Source organism: Delphinus delphis, chromosome 6, assembly GCF_949987515.2.
Source record: "Delphinus delphis chromosome 6, mDelDel1.2, whole genome shotgun sequence".
Lineage (NCBI taxonomy): Eukaryota > Metazoa > Chordata > Mammalia > Artiodactyla > Delphinidae > Delphinus > Delphinus delphis.
In genome coordinates, this window is record NC_082688.1 from 1,312,796 (window position 1) to 1,328,568 (window position 15,773).

General features: G+C 60.4%; 1 protein-coding gene across 1 annotated transcript in view; it reads left to right on the forward strand.

Annotated features, from left to right (window-relative positions):
- NOTCH1 (notch receptor 1) overlaps nucleotides 1-5,250 on the forward strand; it is a 45,384-nt gene extending 40,134 nt beyond the window's left edge. The window contains exons 30-34 of the mRNA XM_060013759.1: nucleotides 31-196; nucleotides 771-1,066; nucleotides 2,023-2,170; nucleotides 2,251-2,348; nucleotides 3,522-5,250. Of these exons, the coding sequence (XP_059869742.1) occupies nucleotides 31-196; nucleotides 771-1,066; nucleotides 2,023-2,170; nucleotides 2,251-2,348; nucleotides 3,522-4,964 (2,151 nt within the window). The 3' untranslated portion in view covers nucleotides 4,965-5,250. The remainder of the gene's footprint in view (nucleotides 1-30; nucleotides 197-770; nucleotides 1,067-2,022; nucleotides 2,171-2,250; nucleotides 2,349-3,521) is intronic.
- The last annotated feature ends 10,523 nt before the right edge of the window (nucleotides 5,251-15,773 follow it).

The following is a 15,773-nucleotide window of genomic DNA, read 5'->3' on the forward strand; positions in this document are numbered from 1 at the left end:
CGTGGCCCTCCGTTCGACCCTGTTCCTTAGTTCGAGGAACCCGTGGTCCTTCCCGACCTGGATGACCAGACAGATCACCGGCAGTGGACCCAGCAGCACCTGGACGCCGCTGACCTCCGCGTGTCCGCCATGGCCCCCACGCCGCCCCAGGGCGAGGCCGACACTGACTGCATGGATGTCAACGTCCGCGGGCCGGGTAGGTGCCGCCGGCCCCCCGCACCACCCTCCGGGGCTCCACCCTGGGGCACCTAGCCGCTGCGGGCAGCCTGCTCTTGCCTGACCTCGTGACCCGCCTGCCCCCCTCCCCTGAGCCCTCGGGGTCAGTACCTGGAAGCTCAGCTTGGGGGGATGAGACCTGGGAGGCGGTGGGGACCCTGGGGAGTCGCTCAGCCTCCTCGCCGGCTCCCCGCTTGGGGCGACGGTCTCAAAACTCACTCTGCCCTCCGAGTTCATTTCTTGATCCGAAACGCTTCTTTTGAGACACCCAAGGTGTTGGTTTCCTAACCACCCATTTCTTACGTGGTCTCTCCTGGGTGGGCTGTTGGTGAAGATCTCGGGCAAGTCCGGAGGCGGAGCGGCGGGCGTCTCTGTCTCTCACCAGCCCGTTGGAGCTGGACTTGCCTCTGCCCTCGGGGAGCTTGCATGGGCTGCGTTGGCCCCAGGCAGGGTGGCCTCCGTGGGCTGCGCGTCTGCAGTCCCCGAGCGGCTGCTGGGGGCCGGCCTTCCTGACCAGGCCCCGCCCCTGCCCCGCCCCTGTCCCGCCCCTGCAGACGGCTTCACGCCCCTCATGATAGCCTCCTGCAGCGGAGGGGGCCTGGAGACGGGCAAGAGCGAGGAGGAGGAGGACGCACCCGCCGTCATCTCGGACTTCATCTACCAGGGCGCCAGCCTGCACAGCCAGACGGACCGCACCGGCGAGACCGCCCTGCACCTGGCTGCCCGCTACTCGCGCTCCGACGCGGCCAAGCGCCTGCTGGAGGCCGGCGCTGACGCCAACATCCAAGACAACATGGGACGCACCCCGCTGCACGCGGCCGTGGCTGCCGACGCGCAGGGTGTCTTTCAGGTGGGCAGCCGTGCCCGCGCCCTTCTGCTAGCTTGCGCGCGCCTTCCCTCCTCGTGGCCGGGCCCCGGAGCCCTCATTCCGAGCGTGCCCAGAGCAGGGGCAGCTGACGTCTCCCCCGCTTCCCCACCTCGAGCCTTTGCACCCTGAAGGGGGCCCGAGGCCGGGGAGGGCATCAAAGCCCCGTGTCGTCCTCGCGGGGGGACCCGTCTAGCCGCGGTCTAGCAGGAGGCCGTGGGGACCCGCAGGAAGCAGGGCCTCCTCGCCTTCACCCAAGACAGGCTCCGTCCCCTGCATCTGCCCCTCCCGCCTGGGCTGGAGGCGTCGCCTCTGGCGGTGGGGAGAAGGGCTAGAGGCTGCTGTTTGCTGCCTGCAAACCGGGGGCTCAGGATCGGGGTGGATTAGGGACTTGGGTACCTGGGCCTCTGGGGAGTGTCCCTGGCACAGGGTGCTTTGAAAGCCGCCGGCCGGTCCCCCTGCCGCAGACCAACCAGGCCCTGGGCCGTGGTGCTCTGCACAGACGGGCAGGTAAACAGGGCGCAGACCGGGGTTTTAATTTAGTAATTTTTGACGTGCTGTCTTTCTATGGAAGTAAGAGATCAAGGACGATTTAAATGAGCCCCTGGAGGCAGGCCCTGGCGAGTTCGCTCTGGCAGCCTCTCTGGCGCTTAGAGACATAAATTCCCACGGGCGCTTGTTTCGGAGCTCGGCCCGTGCCGCGCATGGCTTGGTCCCCAGCTCCGTTCACCCACCAGCAAACAGTGACCGTCCTTCTCGCGGGTGCTCTGGCCCCGGCCCCTCTAGCGGCGGCCGGTGTCTCCCCCCTGCCCCAGCTCCATGGGGCCACTTAGACCCCAGGAGGGGCTGCTTCCACGTCAGGGATCGGATCCCAAGCACTTGTCCCAGGTGGGCGCTTGGCGCTCACACTGGCCGAGCCTGAGACCCTCCCTGTCGCCTAGATCCTCATCCGGAACCGAGCCACGGACCTGGATGCCCGCATGCACGACGGCACCACGCCACTGATCCTGGCCGCCCGCCTGGCCGTCGAGGGCATGCTGGAGGACCTCATCAACTCCCACGCCGACGTCAACGCCGTGGACGACCTGGGTGAGCCGGCTGCGCCCGGCCCGCGGGGGTGCCCGCGTTCACCTGCTGCTCCCTAACCCGCCCCCTGCTTCCCCTCGCAGGCAAGTCCGCCCTGCACTGGGCCGCCGCGGTGAACAACGTGGAGGCGGCCGTCGTGCTCCTGAAGAACGGGGCCAACAAGGACATGCAGAGCAACAAGGTGCGCCGGCTGGCGGTTCACGGCCCCGACGCCACTCTCTTCCGACGGGGGCCCCAAGCCAGTGACTTCAGCTCCTGGGCCTCAGCTCCCTAACCTGTAAAGGCCCAGGAGGACCCCCTGGCGCACAGATGGGGACCCCTCAGCGAGTGCCTGTGTGTCGTTGGCTCTCCCTCCCTCCTTCCTGCCGTAGTTACGGGTCCCCTCTCGAGCGCAGGGCGTGCGTTCCCCGCTAGCGAGTAACCGGCTGCCGCTCTCCGCTCTCTGTCACTGTGACCTGGACCTCAGCCCTGTCCTTGGCTGTCCCTGGGCGGGGTGGGGGGACGCAGATGGTACACGCTGAGTCAAGAGGCTGGTGGGCGTGGGGGGCTCTGCGCCTGGGCCGCCCCATCTCCCTCAGCATTGCCACAGTCTGTGCCCCACGTCTCCGGAACTTGTCGCTGGGCTCCTCTGTGTGTCCAGCCCCACCCTATACTTCACTGACCCCTGGTTGCATTTCAGACTGTCCTGGGGGAGGGGCGCAGGGGGCAGTGTTGGGCCCAGGAGCTCCTGAGTCTGCGGTGGGGCAGAGACGTGATCCCACCTCCCGTTGGGGAGACTCAGCCTCGGAGACGGAGGGGCTGGCCGAAGGGACTGCCGTGGCGTGGCGGCGGCCGTGGCCGAGGCCTTGTGTGTACCAGGCCGGCACCATCAGGCCTCACCCCACACGCGCACAGCAGCCTTGGGGGCGTATGCGGCATGTCCGCTGTACAGATGAGAAAGCCAAGACCCAGGGACAGAGCTAAGATGTCAGGGTCCCTGGGGGACCGTGTGGTGCCCACGGATGCACTTTAGACATCCCCAAGCCCCTGAAATTGTGGCAGGGTTTGCGTCTGTGCAGGTTTGGAGGGAGGGAAGAGGGGCCACCGTCTGTTAGATTTCCTGCGGGGCCTATGACCCCCGGAAGGGTGAAGCTTTACTGATTTAGAGTTTAGGATCCCACAGACCGCCTCTGGGTGGGTCTCAGAAGATGTATTTAAGGCCTTTTTTGTTAACACTTAACAGGCCAGTTAAAGGTAGCATGCTGGGGAGGGTCGAGATGAGCTGCCCCCCGCCCCGTGGCCGGGAGGAGGGGCCAGACCGCCGGTCCCTCTGGTGACAGGTGACCTCCTCACCTGCCCCCGTCCATTCCCCCAGGAGGAGACGCCTTTGTTCCTGGCCGCCCGGGAGGGCAGCTACGAGACGGCCAAGGTGCTGCTGGACCATTTCGCCAACCGGGACATCACGGACCACATGGACCGCCTGCCCCGCGACATCGCGCAGGAGCGCATGCACCACGACATCGTGCGGCTACTGGACGAGTACAGCCTGGTGCGCAGCCCCCCGCTGCACGGCACGCCCACCCTGTCGCCCCCGCTCTGCTCTCCCAGCGGCTACCTGGGCAACCTCAAGCCCGCCGTGCAGGGCAAGAAGGCCCGCAAGCCCAGCACCAAGGGCCTGGCCTGCGGCGGCAAGGAGCCCAAGGACCTCAGGGCGCGGAGGAAGAAGTCCCAGGACGGCAGGGGCTGCTTGCTGGACAGCTCGAGCGCGCTGTCGCCCGTGGACTCCCTGGAGTCCCCCCACGGCTACCTGTCGGATGTGGCCTCCCCGCCCCTCCTGCCCTCCCCTTTCCAGCAGTCTCCCTCTATGCCCCTCAACCACCTGCCCGGGATGCCCGAGGCCCACCTGGGCGTCAGCCACCTGAGCGTGGCGGCCAAGCCCGAGATGGCGGCGCTGAGTGGGGGTGGCCGGCTGGCCTTCGAGGCGGGGCCGCCGCGCCTCTCCCACCTTCCCGTGGCTTCCGGCACCAGCACGGTCCTGGGTGCTGGTGGCAGCGGGAGCTGCGGTGGGGCCGTGAATTTCACCGTGGGTGGGGCCGCAGGCTTGAACGGCCAGTGCGAGTGGCTGTCCCGGCTGCAGAATGGCCTGGTGCCGAACCAGTACAACCCGCTGCGAGGGAGCGTGGCGCCGGGCACCCTGAGCACGCAGGCCCCCGCCCTCCAGCACGGCATGGTGGGCCCGCTGCACGGCGGCCTGTCGGCCACCGCCCTGTCCCAGATGATGAGCTACCAGGCCCTGCCCAGCACGCGGCTGGCCGCCCAGCCTCACCTGGTACAGCCTCAGCAGCAACAGCAGAACTTACAGATGCAGCCGCCGAACATGCAGCCGCAGGCACCGCAGCCGCACCTCGGCGTGGGCTCGGCCACCAGCGGCCACATGGCCCGGAGCTTCCTGGCGGGGGAGCTGAGCCAGGCGGACGTGCAGCCCCTGGGCCCCGGCAGCCTGGCGGCGCACACCGTCCTGCCGCAGGACAGCCAGGTCCTGCCCACGTCGCTGCCGGCCGCGCTGGCCCCGCCCATGACCACCGCCCAGTTCCTGACGCCCCCCTCCCAGCACAGCTACTCCTCCCCCGTGGACAACACCCCCAGCCACCAGCTGCAGGTGCCCGAGCACCCCTTCCTCACCCCGTCCCCGGAGTCCCCCGACCAGTGGTCCAGCTCGTCGCCACACTCCAACATCTCCGACTGGTCCGAGGGCATCTCCAGCCCGCCCACCAGCATGCCGTCCCAGATCGCCCACGTTCCTGAGGCCTTTAAGTAAACAGCCGGCTGCCCCCAGGGACCCTGTGCTTCCTTTCCCAAGCCCTGCTGGACGTTCGCGTCCGCTCCGTGGATGTCGGGGCCGACCAAAGGAGCTTTTTTCAAAACATGAGTCTTTATACAAAATAAGAGGACAAGAATTTTTAATTTTTTTTTTTTTTAGTATTTATTTATGTACTTTTATTTTACCTGGAAACACTGTCTTTTTATTTATATGTACTGTTTTGTATATCACCAGGGAGCAACTTCTATCTGCTCCAAGAAAATAAACTAGTTCTCTATCGTGATTTCCCTGCTTAGGATGAAGATTCCCAGGTGTTTGTAAAATATAAACAAAGATTCATGATTTCCAAATGCCATTTATTTATTGATTTCCTTTTTTTTTTTTTTAATCCGAAAAGAAATGTCAGAGAAGGGAGGTTTTCGAGCCAGCATTGTTCAGAAAGCTCCCGGGGTGCCCGGGCCTGCTGCCCGTTTCCCCAGACAGCCCCCTCACCCCTCCTCCAAAGCGGGACCACTCCCCCGACCCCCGCTCCCAGGACCACCTGCGTTTTGCGAGAAGATGCATCTAGAGAGAGAAAAGCAGACCCTTTACTCCTTACGCACATGGGTTAATTGGCTTCTAAAATAGGGAAGGAGCATGTGGAATGATGTGGTTTATGTGTTTTGGTGTTCTTTTAAATGACTTTTTTAAAACACGCTTTTAAAAACGTGTTCTTGGGGTATACCAAGGGTACGTTTCATGGTACCAATCATGAATCTTTGTTTCGGGTTCAGTATTACGTAGTTGTTCATTGGTCTTGTGAGTTCTTGTTCTTTCTGGAGGCTCCCAGGCACCACCACCCCCGCCCCCACTGATACTTAAGCATCGTGCGGAGTGAGAAGTCAGAGGTGTGGTACCCACCTGGGACCCCACGCTGGGGAGGCCTACCCCTTTCTGGGGAGAGACACTGCCTGGGCCACCCCGTCGGAGGCGTCTCAACTTGAACTGCGTCTCCCAGGTTCAGCAGAAGATGGATTGGTGCTCCCGGGGCCCGAGCGCTGATGGGCCCTGTCTTTATAGGAGACTCGGAAAAACATGGTTGTGTGCAGCCTCACTGCTCAGAGACCCTCGTGCCGGGGCCCGGCGCGGCTCAGTGGGGCGCTTGGGACGCCGGGAGCCTGCTTGCGGGCCACCCCTCCCGGTTTGGGGAGGGGGGGGGCGTGCGCCCGGGGGAGGGAGCAGATTCTTACATTATCAAGTATAAGCCTGTGGCACAGTAAATGTCTGTAAATACATTTCTAAATGGGGGATTTTGTTTAAGAAATCTGATGGAACAAATCTGTCAGGGGTCATTTTGGTAAGGGATGTCAGAACCCAGGCCCCACGACCTGACCTGCAGCTGCTGAACCGTAGCTCCTGAGAGCAAAGCCAGGGAGGGTCCTGCCGCCCACTGCGCTCGGGCAGCTGCTCGGGCCTCGCCGGGCACAGTGTTGGGCCACCCCTAGTGGGCATGACCAGACACTTCCTAAGATGTTGCTTCTTACTGTGTTTTATAAAATAGAGTGTAGTTTACATGAAAAGGAAACTTTTTAAAAAAGTTATCTACATGCAAAACTGCAGGTGATGAAAATGATGTATTTTTTTTTCATCTTTTTTGTCTGATTTGCAATAAAAATGATCCTGATGGTTGTCCAGATTTTGCTAAACTCGGCTGTGGTGCTGGCTTGCTTTCTGAGAGCGGGGAACAGCAGGGCAGTCCTCTCCGAAGTACCTCCCGATGGGAGAGCGGTGGTGAGACCACCCAGCCCTGGCCCGTGGGCGCCGGCGTCACTCTGTCCGCTCGGAAGGTGTCCAGCGTCCCTGTCTACCACGGGGAGGCAGACACCCCGCAGGGAGCCGGGCACATACAGCCCGACACCACCAGGCTCCGGGCTCTCCCGTCTGTCTGGGCCACGGAGGGCGAGGCACCCCTGACCAGCCTGGGGACCACGGCCCAGGGGCCGCTGCAGGAAAGAGGGGCACAGGGAGGGGCCGGGAGGCCACGGGAAGGAGTCCAGACCCTAGCGTGAGGTCAGAGGAAGCCACAGGAATATCCGAGCAGGGGCACCACGGGGGTGACCCCAAGGGGTGCAGGCTGGGCAGAGCCATTGGCTCAGGGAGCCTGAGTTGGGCCACCAGACGCCCACGTGGGCCTCTCCCTGTCCCTCCTGCCTGTGCCCCTCGTCTCACCTGGCCCCGCCTGCCTCTTCTCTACCTGGCCCCGCCCCCAGGCCAGTGACTTCAAACCAGATTTTGTTTTTTTAATTTAAAAAAATTTTTTTTTAACTTTATTTTTTGGCTGTGTTGGGTCTTTGTTGCTGCGCGCAGGCTTTCTCTAGTTGTGGAGAGTGGGGGCTACTCTTCGTTGCGGTGCGCAGGCTTCTCATCACGGTGGCTTCTCTTGCTGCGGAGCACGGGCTCTAGGCACGTGGGCTTCAGTAGTTGTGGCTCGCGGGCTCTAGAGCGCAGGCTCAGTAGTTGTGGCGCACGGGCTCAGTTGCTCCGCGGCATGTGGGATCTTCCCGGACCAGGGATCGAACCCGTGTCCAAACCAGAATAACAGAGAGTCCGGTGACCCCCTTCCACGGCAAAGTGCCGCCTGCCCCTGGGCCTGGCCTATTCAGGCACAAAGGTGAACCCAGGATTTCCTCACTGAGTTCGGATGCTTCGTTCCTGGGACAGGAGGTTCTGGGAAGTGGGATGTGGCAAATGGCTGAATTTCCATCTTCGGGGGGCGGTACTCAGCTTGAATTCTGCCCAAAGAACAGCCACACCGCAAAATTACACTCCTAGGTGTACACTTGAGAAGAGTGAAAGCAGACTCGCACAAGTGCGTCCACAGACGTGCTCACAGCAGCCAGGAGGTAGGAACAGCCCAAGTGCCCGTCCGCTGCCAAGTGGATGAGCCAAGTGCAGTGGCCCGCGCTGTGGTGGTTCATCATATGCGTCAACTTGGCTGGGGGGCCATTTGGCCAAACGTGAGGGTGTTTCTGGATGAGATTAGCATTGGAATCTGTGGGCTGAGTAAAGCAGACACCACCCCCCCGCCCGTGCGGGTGGGTCTCACCCAATCAGGTGAAGACTTGAATAGAATGAAAAGGTTGGGTAAGAGGGACGTCCTGCTGCCGACCACGTGAGCTGGGACGTCAGTCTCTTCCTGCCTTTGGATTTGCACCAAAGCATCAGCACCCCTGGTCTCAAGCTGCTGACCACAGATCTGGGGACTTTGGAGCCCCCATAATCGTGTGAGTCAATTCTTTGTAATCAATTTCTTTATGTATTGATACATCCTGTTGGCTCTGTTTCTCTGGAGAACCCAGACTAAATGCACATATGATGGAATATTATTCAGCCATGAAGAAGAATGAAGCTACCGACACCTGCTACAGCACAGCTGAAACCCAGAAACATCATGCTGAGCAAAAGAAGTCAGACGCGGGCTTCCCTGGTGGCGCGGTGGTTGAGAGTCCGCCTGCCGATGCAGGGGACACGGGTTCGTGCCCCGGTCCGGGAAGATCCCACATGCCGCGGAGCGGCTGGGCCCGTGAGCCACGGCCGCTGAGCCTGCGCGTCCGGAGCCTGTGCTCCGCAACGGGAGGGGCCACAGCAGTGAGAGGCCCGCGTAGCGCAAAAAAAAAAAAAAGCCAGACGCTAGAGGTCACACACTGTATGGCTGCATTTGTGTGAAACGTGCAGACCAGGTAAACCCACAGAGGCAGCACGCAGACGAGCGGTTCCCAGGGCTGAGGGCGGGGGGGATGGGAAGCGACTGCCCGGTGGGGCTGGGGCGTTACGCTGGGCGATGAGACGCTTTGGAACTTGATAGAGGTGGTGGTTGCACATTTTTAACGTATTAAGTGCCATTGAATTTGCTGTAAAATGATTAATTTTATGTTCTATGAGTTATACCTCAATCAATTATTTTTTTAAAAGAAAGAACTCCCAGCAGTGTTTGAACTCCCAAGAAGTTCACTGGGGCTGTGGGATTCCCACAGATGCAGCAGGACGGGCCTCAGGGGACCCAGGGGTCATGAGGAGCGCCTCTCTGCTACCCAAATCTTTGGGGCCCTCAGCAGCAAGGAGAAGGGTGTGTGCCTGGAACCTGGCCCTGCCCACCGCTTTGCGGGCAAGGTCCTGGGGGGAGGGGCAGCTGCAGCCACAGAGCGAGGGCTCTGCCCTCCCCCCCCCACCCCGCCCGAACCTCCCCTGCCCCTCAGGAGCTCAGCCCTCAGCCGCCCCCAGGCTCGGAGGCACTGGCGGAGGTTCTGCAGGCCCCAGGGTGCCCACCGGATGCTGAGAGGGAGTGAGCAACCCACCCGTTTGTCCCACTGGGACCTGAACCTGCTCCCGCTGCCCCGGCTACCCTGCCGGCTCGCCTCCCTCCAACTCGCCATTCTCATCCTGGACGTACAGCCCAACTCGGCCTGCTCTGCCGGCCCCGCCTTTGAAGGACCCCCGCCTGGCCACCATGCACCTCCCAGGGAGGACACAGCCCCTCCCTTGGGGCTAAGCTCACCCAAGACACCCCTGGCTTGGGGGTCTGTCCTGGGCTGAACTCTGTCCTCCCAGAAGTCATATGTTGAAGGCCTGGCTCCCCGGACCTCAGAATGTGGCTGTGTTTGGAGGTGGGTCTTTAAAGGCTCGGTAATTAAGGCAAAGTGAGGTCGTTAGGGTGGCCCTAAGCCAATGTGACTGGTGTCCTCGTACGAAGAGGCGGTCAAGACATAGACATGCCCAGAGGGAGGATGGAAGACCCAGGGAGAGGGCGACCACCTCCCAGCCCAGGAAAGAGGCCTCAGGAAGTCAACCTCGCCAACACCTGGATCTCGGCCTTCAGCCCTCAGAACTGTGAGAAATGAATTTCTGTTAAGCCACTGGCCTGTGGTACCTTTCTTTTTTTGGACCACGTTGTGCACTTGTGGGATATTAGTTCCCCGACCAGGGATTGAACCTTGGTCCCGGCAGTGAAAGGGCTGAGTCCTAAGCCCTGGACTGCCAGGGAATTCCCTGTGGTACTTGTCCTGGCAGCCCTAGCTGACTAACAGAGCACACCTCTCAGGTGCCACACGCATGTCCACATCCCCAGCAGCCCCAGCCAGCTGGCCCTGGTGCCGCCCTGGTTCCCTCTCCCTCCTCAGCTCGTCACTCCCCAGGGATCTGGAGACTTGCACTTTTCAACATGCAAAACACACGAGGTTGACACAGAGCCGCCAATCCCGATCCACCTCCTGATGCTTCCTTCCCTCCTGACTGCTTGTGGTCAGGGGCCGTTGCGGGGGGACCTTCCTCAAAGCATCCAGGGTGGTTCAGAGCAGCGCGGTCCAACAGAAAGGTAACGCCAGCCACACGTGCGCTTCAAAGACTTTAGCTGCCACAGGAAACATGAAAAGAAACAGGTGAAGTTTATTTTAATACAATTTAGTTAACCAGTAGATCCAAACTATTACCACCTCAGCCTGTCATCGACACAAACAGTTAATGGGATGTCTTCATGCTTTTTGGGGGGTAGGAGGGGGACTGTGTCTTTGAAAGCCCGTGTGCGTCCCAGGCTTACAGCGCACCTCAGTTTGGACTGGTCGCAGCCCCAGGTGCCTGACCCGCACACGTGCGCACAGACACCACGTCGGATGGCACAGATTTAGACCGTCACGGTGGCCTCTCGGCACCTCTCAGCCCTGCAGGAAAGCCCGAGGCCCATCACTGGCGTGGGGTCTGCTCCACCTTGTCCCCGAGTGAGCCCCAAAGGAGGCTCTGCACCCCTCTGGCCAGAGCAGAGACGGGACCCGTGGGCGAGGAGGGACAGCATTAGGGCCCACAGATAAACAGACAGGCAGGGTTCCTCCACACCAAGAAGTGAGCAGAGTGTCTCCGGCCTCCGCGCTGCTTGGGGGCCTTGGGCCGCACTGGCTCTCTTCGTTAAGAAAGGCTCGCTTCCAGAGAATGTCCGCAGTGAGACAGCCCTTAGCCGCGGAGCTGACGTCCACTCTGCGGCGCCTTCCTATTCCGTCGCGGGCCGACGACAAGTCCTTTGTGGGCCAGCCCGATCCAGAAACCACACCGCTGCAGTGGGGCACAGCCGTCAGCGGCAGACGGTGGAGAGCTTCCTACACTCACCGCTTGTGATGGGGCCCCGGGCATAAGAGCAAAGGATTATTCTGTTAAAGTATTTCATTCAGAAACCTAAACAATGTGGTCCAGATTGACCCCAGGGCAAACGGAGACCCAGAAGCACTGTGTCCCAAAGGGTGTTTGACGGGTTTTGGGTCAGAGTATCCTTTCCTGCAGGACCCCTTAGGCTTTGAAATGATGGTGTGGACAGTGCATCGCCAGGAGGGAGCGTATGTGCACTGGTTCCCAAACGGACTCACCCATCACAGATGAAGGGGCGACACGGGCTGGACACGGGTCAGGACATGCTGCTCCTAGTGACTCCATCTTCAGGATGATTCAAGAAGCCACACTGGTTGCCGCCGTGCTTCCCGATCTGTGTCCCTTGTGTCTCCACCTTCCCGGTCGCAGCTGTTGACCCGCAGGCAGGTGACTTGTTGTCTCCGAGACTGTGTCTCAGGGGTGACGTGGGAACTGCTGTGAGCCAACCTCCTGGGCTTGTGGTGGGGCCGGGACCTGTCAGGTCGCCGCCGTAAAGCTCCTGGCACGAGGTAAGGACTCAGAAATGGCACCGAGTTCTACGGCTGCGTTCCCTGCGCCGCCCCGGGGAAGCGTGTGCTCGCTCGAGCCAGGCAGCAGCCTCTTTCGGGACACGCGACCATCCCCGTTCAGGACGGAAAAACCCAGGCTCGACGAGGTGACAGTCTGAGCTCCAGAAACGTTATTTCTGTGTAACACAACAGATGCTGCGTGCGAAGGGCCTCCGAGTTACATTGTTTCCTTTTTCACACCGTCGAATGTGTGGCCCTTCCTGAATCACACAGTGATGCGTCATCAATACTTATTATGAGTCTGTAGTTGTGTATGGGTTCACGATATTCGCTGTAAATCGCCGTACAGACACACCTCAGAGACATTGCGGGTTCGGTTCCAGACTCCTGCGATGAACTGAGTATCACACTGAAGGAAGTCACAGGAATGTTCTGGTTTCCCAGTGCGTGTAGAAGTTATGTTTACACTAGACTGTAGTGTATTAGGTGTGCGATAGCCTTATGTCTGAAAATCAATGTACATACCTTAATTAAAAACTACTTTATTGCTGAAGCATGCTAAGCGTCCTCTGAGCTTTCAGTGAGTCACAGTAATAACATCAAAGATTACTGAACACAGACACTGTAACGAGTATAATAAGAAAGAAAAAGTTTGAAATATCGCGAGAATTACCAAAATGTGACACAGAGACAGGAAGCGAGGAAACGCTATTGGAAAAACGGTACCCATAGACGTGCTTGACGCAGGGTTGCCACAGACCTTCAACTTGTAAGAAAACGCAGTATCTGTGAAGCACAATACAGCGAGGTGTGCCTGTACCAGAGCTTTTGTCACCCTGTTTTGGCATCTCTTCAATTTAAAAAACAAGTCTTGGGACTTCCCTGGTGGTCCAGTGGTTAGGACTCCACGCTTTCACTGCCAAGGGCGTGGGTTCAGTCCTTGGTCGGTGAACTAAGATCCCGCAGGCCGCACCAAAAACAAGACAAACAAACAAAACCAAAACGAGCCTCAGAAAAGTGGGTGACGTTGGGACTTCCCTGGTGGCGCAGTGGTTGAGAATCCTCCTGCCAATGCAGGGGACACGGGTTCAAGCCCTGGTCCGGGAAGATCCCACATGCCACGGAGCAACTAAGCCCGTGCGCCACAACTACTGAGCCCACGTGCCACAGCTACTGAAGCGCCTAGAGCCCGTGCTCCGCAACGAGAAGCCACCGCGTTGAGAAGCTTACGCACCACAACGAAGAGTAGCCCCCGCTCGCCGCAACCAGAGGAAGCCCGCGCACAGCAACGACGACTCAACGCAGCCAAAAATAAACAAACAAATAAATAACATTTACAAAAAAGAAAAATGTGTGACCGTAAGTAGGTTACTTATTCCTCACCAGCTATTTCCTTACCTGTAAAATGAAAGAAAGAGAAGGACACTGCCCTGAAGCGCCATTCCCCCACCCCCGCACCCTGGCCACCCCTGGCTCAGGGCCTCCCCAGCGACCAGCGACCTAGTGGGTGAGGGATGATGCCAAGGCTAGATCCAGCCCCCGTAGCTGTGAGGATTAAATCACTGAGCACAGCGCTCGAGAAATCCACATCTTCTGTTTTTCCATTAAGCTCGACTCGGAGGATTTACGGGGCACCTACTGTGCTCCGCAGACCCCACCACCCTCTGGGGTCCGGAAATGAACAACCCCCCAGAGAGGGCTGCAGTCTGGGGGTGCTGCAGGGAGCCAAAGGATTTCCTCTGGCTGCACCGGTGCCCAGAGACCCAGCGGTCCTGGGAGGAGCCGCCAGCAGGGCAGAGGCTTGCTGGGGCCAGCCTGCCTACACGGAGGCGGCTCTCTGCCTCCCCCTGCTGGCAGCGCCCCACCAGTGTCCCCTTTGGCAAGCGGGTGGTCCGCGTGGGGACTTCCAGCGGGCCAGGTGAGGCCAGGTGAGGCTCCGCTGTTTATAGTTTACGTCTGCACCTCTCCTAACGCTCAGGTCCATCGTCCGTGACAGTGCTGTTGTCCCTTTTTACAGATGAGGAAGCTGAGGCTCAAAGAGGTAGGTGACTTCCCTGAGTTCACCCACTTGAGCCAGAGCATGCGACTCCCCAGTCAGTGTCCTTACAGCCACCTCAGGGGTCACCTCCCCTGGGAGGACCCGGAGGGCCTGGAGACCCTACCTGGCTCAGCCCCTCACCATTCAGACAGGAAAAGCCATGCTCAGGGAGGGAAGTGTCAAAGTCACCCTGCCAGGAGTTAACGCTGCAGCCAGTCTGCCACTCGGCAATCTGCAGGTGTAGGGGTTCTTCCAAGCGCCACCCTAGGCCCTTTCCAATTCCTGATCCACGGTCCCAGCAGGCCCCCAAGTCCACACCTGTAACTTAGGTCACCACCGAGGCTCAGGACTCCCGCCTTGTTTGTTCCCTTGGCTGACGTGTGTGGAGCGTGTGCCGTGCCAGGGGCTGCGGATGCAGCTGGCAGCCAGAGAGCCACATCCTGCCCTCGGGGGTCATCCGGGGTTTGGCTCTCCCCACCAGCCTGGCCCCAGCAGCCTTGCCACTCCCCTGGGGGACCCAGGGCCACCTCCTGGGCTCCTGACTCTGGCTAGTGCCCTGCCGGACAGCCGGGGAAGGCTAAACCGGTGACGTCACTCCTGGCTGCTGAAAAGCCCCTGAGAGCTTCCTTGCTTCCAAAAGTCAAGTGTAAGTCCCCTCTCGGCGCCCACGGAGCCCCACGCAATGGAGGCACGCCCAGCGGCTCCCGGGCCGCTGCCTGCTCTCTGGGGTCCACCCCCTGCCACTCCAGAAGTTTGTCTTCGCGTCAGCCACAAGTGGTCCTCCTTTCCCACCCCTGCCTCTCCCCGCCCCCCAGCAGGTGGGACCCAGGCCGCACTGGGCACATCCGCTGCTGCCCAGCATCCTGCTCCCCCAGGGATAGGAGCCGCGCCTGTCTGTTCCACGGCCGCAGCCTCGGCTCCTCCCGGTGCCTGGTGCGTGACGGGGGCCCAGCAGACGGCTGTGTGCTGCTCTAGGAAGGACGGCTCCCAGGTTTTCCAGGGCCTCGCTGCAGCTAAGCAGGACACAGCGCACACTTCCCCGTGGCTCGTATGCAATCGGCATCTTCCTGTGTTTTCTGCTTCACCCCTGTTGCTACTCACCTTATATGCTCAGTACTTGGCTCAGTGCTTTAAAACAGAAAGTTCTCTGAGACCTCCTAGGGGCCAGGCGTGTTTGCAGACGCTGGAGGGGACAGTGCCATGCTCAGGCTACAGTGCCACTGACGGTGACGACATTTACCAAGCCTGGCTGGCGCAGGGCTTGCCTGGATATGGGCATCCTCCTGCAAGGCCCTCCGGGGGCCCAGGATGGCTCTAGTGGTGTTGGCCTTATGCCCCTGGCCTGCACCCTCGTTGAGGGGCCTCCCTCTCCTCACCTGCAGCCTGGCCACACACCAGCAACCCACCTGGATGCACCCCGACAGGGGCCCCCACACACCGGGGCCCGATGCCCAGGTGCCATGGAAGAAACTCTAAGGCACAGCTATCTGCGCCTCGGGACCTGTTTCTCCTGAAGGAACTGACCCCCACCCCTTCCTCTCCAGCCACTCCATGCTCCGGAAGCCCATCCTCCCGGCTCTTCCCACCTCTGAGGCCCTGACATGCTTTTTGCCTGGACCACTCAGCCAGCCCCGTCTCACAGAGGCTGTCCCCTCTCGCCAGGACGAGCTGGGCAGGCCCATTCCCACGCCCCCAGCCTCAGCACCCAGGACTGAGGGTGTGCGTCAGGGGCTGAGCAGAGCACCTGGCCTGGAACAGGCCTGCCGTACAAACACCCACAGACCACACTTTACGCCCTGCGGGGGAGTGAGGGGCACAGGCTCACGGCCACGGGCCGCCGGGCCTTCACCTACACTGAGACTGCTGCCCGCCCCAAGGGCCCCTGGGAGGACTGCCTGGCAGGTCGGTCATCAGGGATGCTGAGTGGGGACGCCCGACCTCTCCCCAACAAGGCGCTCACATCAGACCAGCGCCGTCCAACGGGAACGTAATGCCAGCCACGTATGGAATTTTACACTTCCTGGCAGCTACATTAAAGAAAGGAAACAGACGAAATAAAATTTTATAGTATATTTTATTTAACCCAGTAGA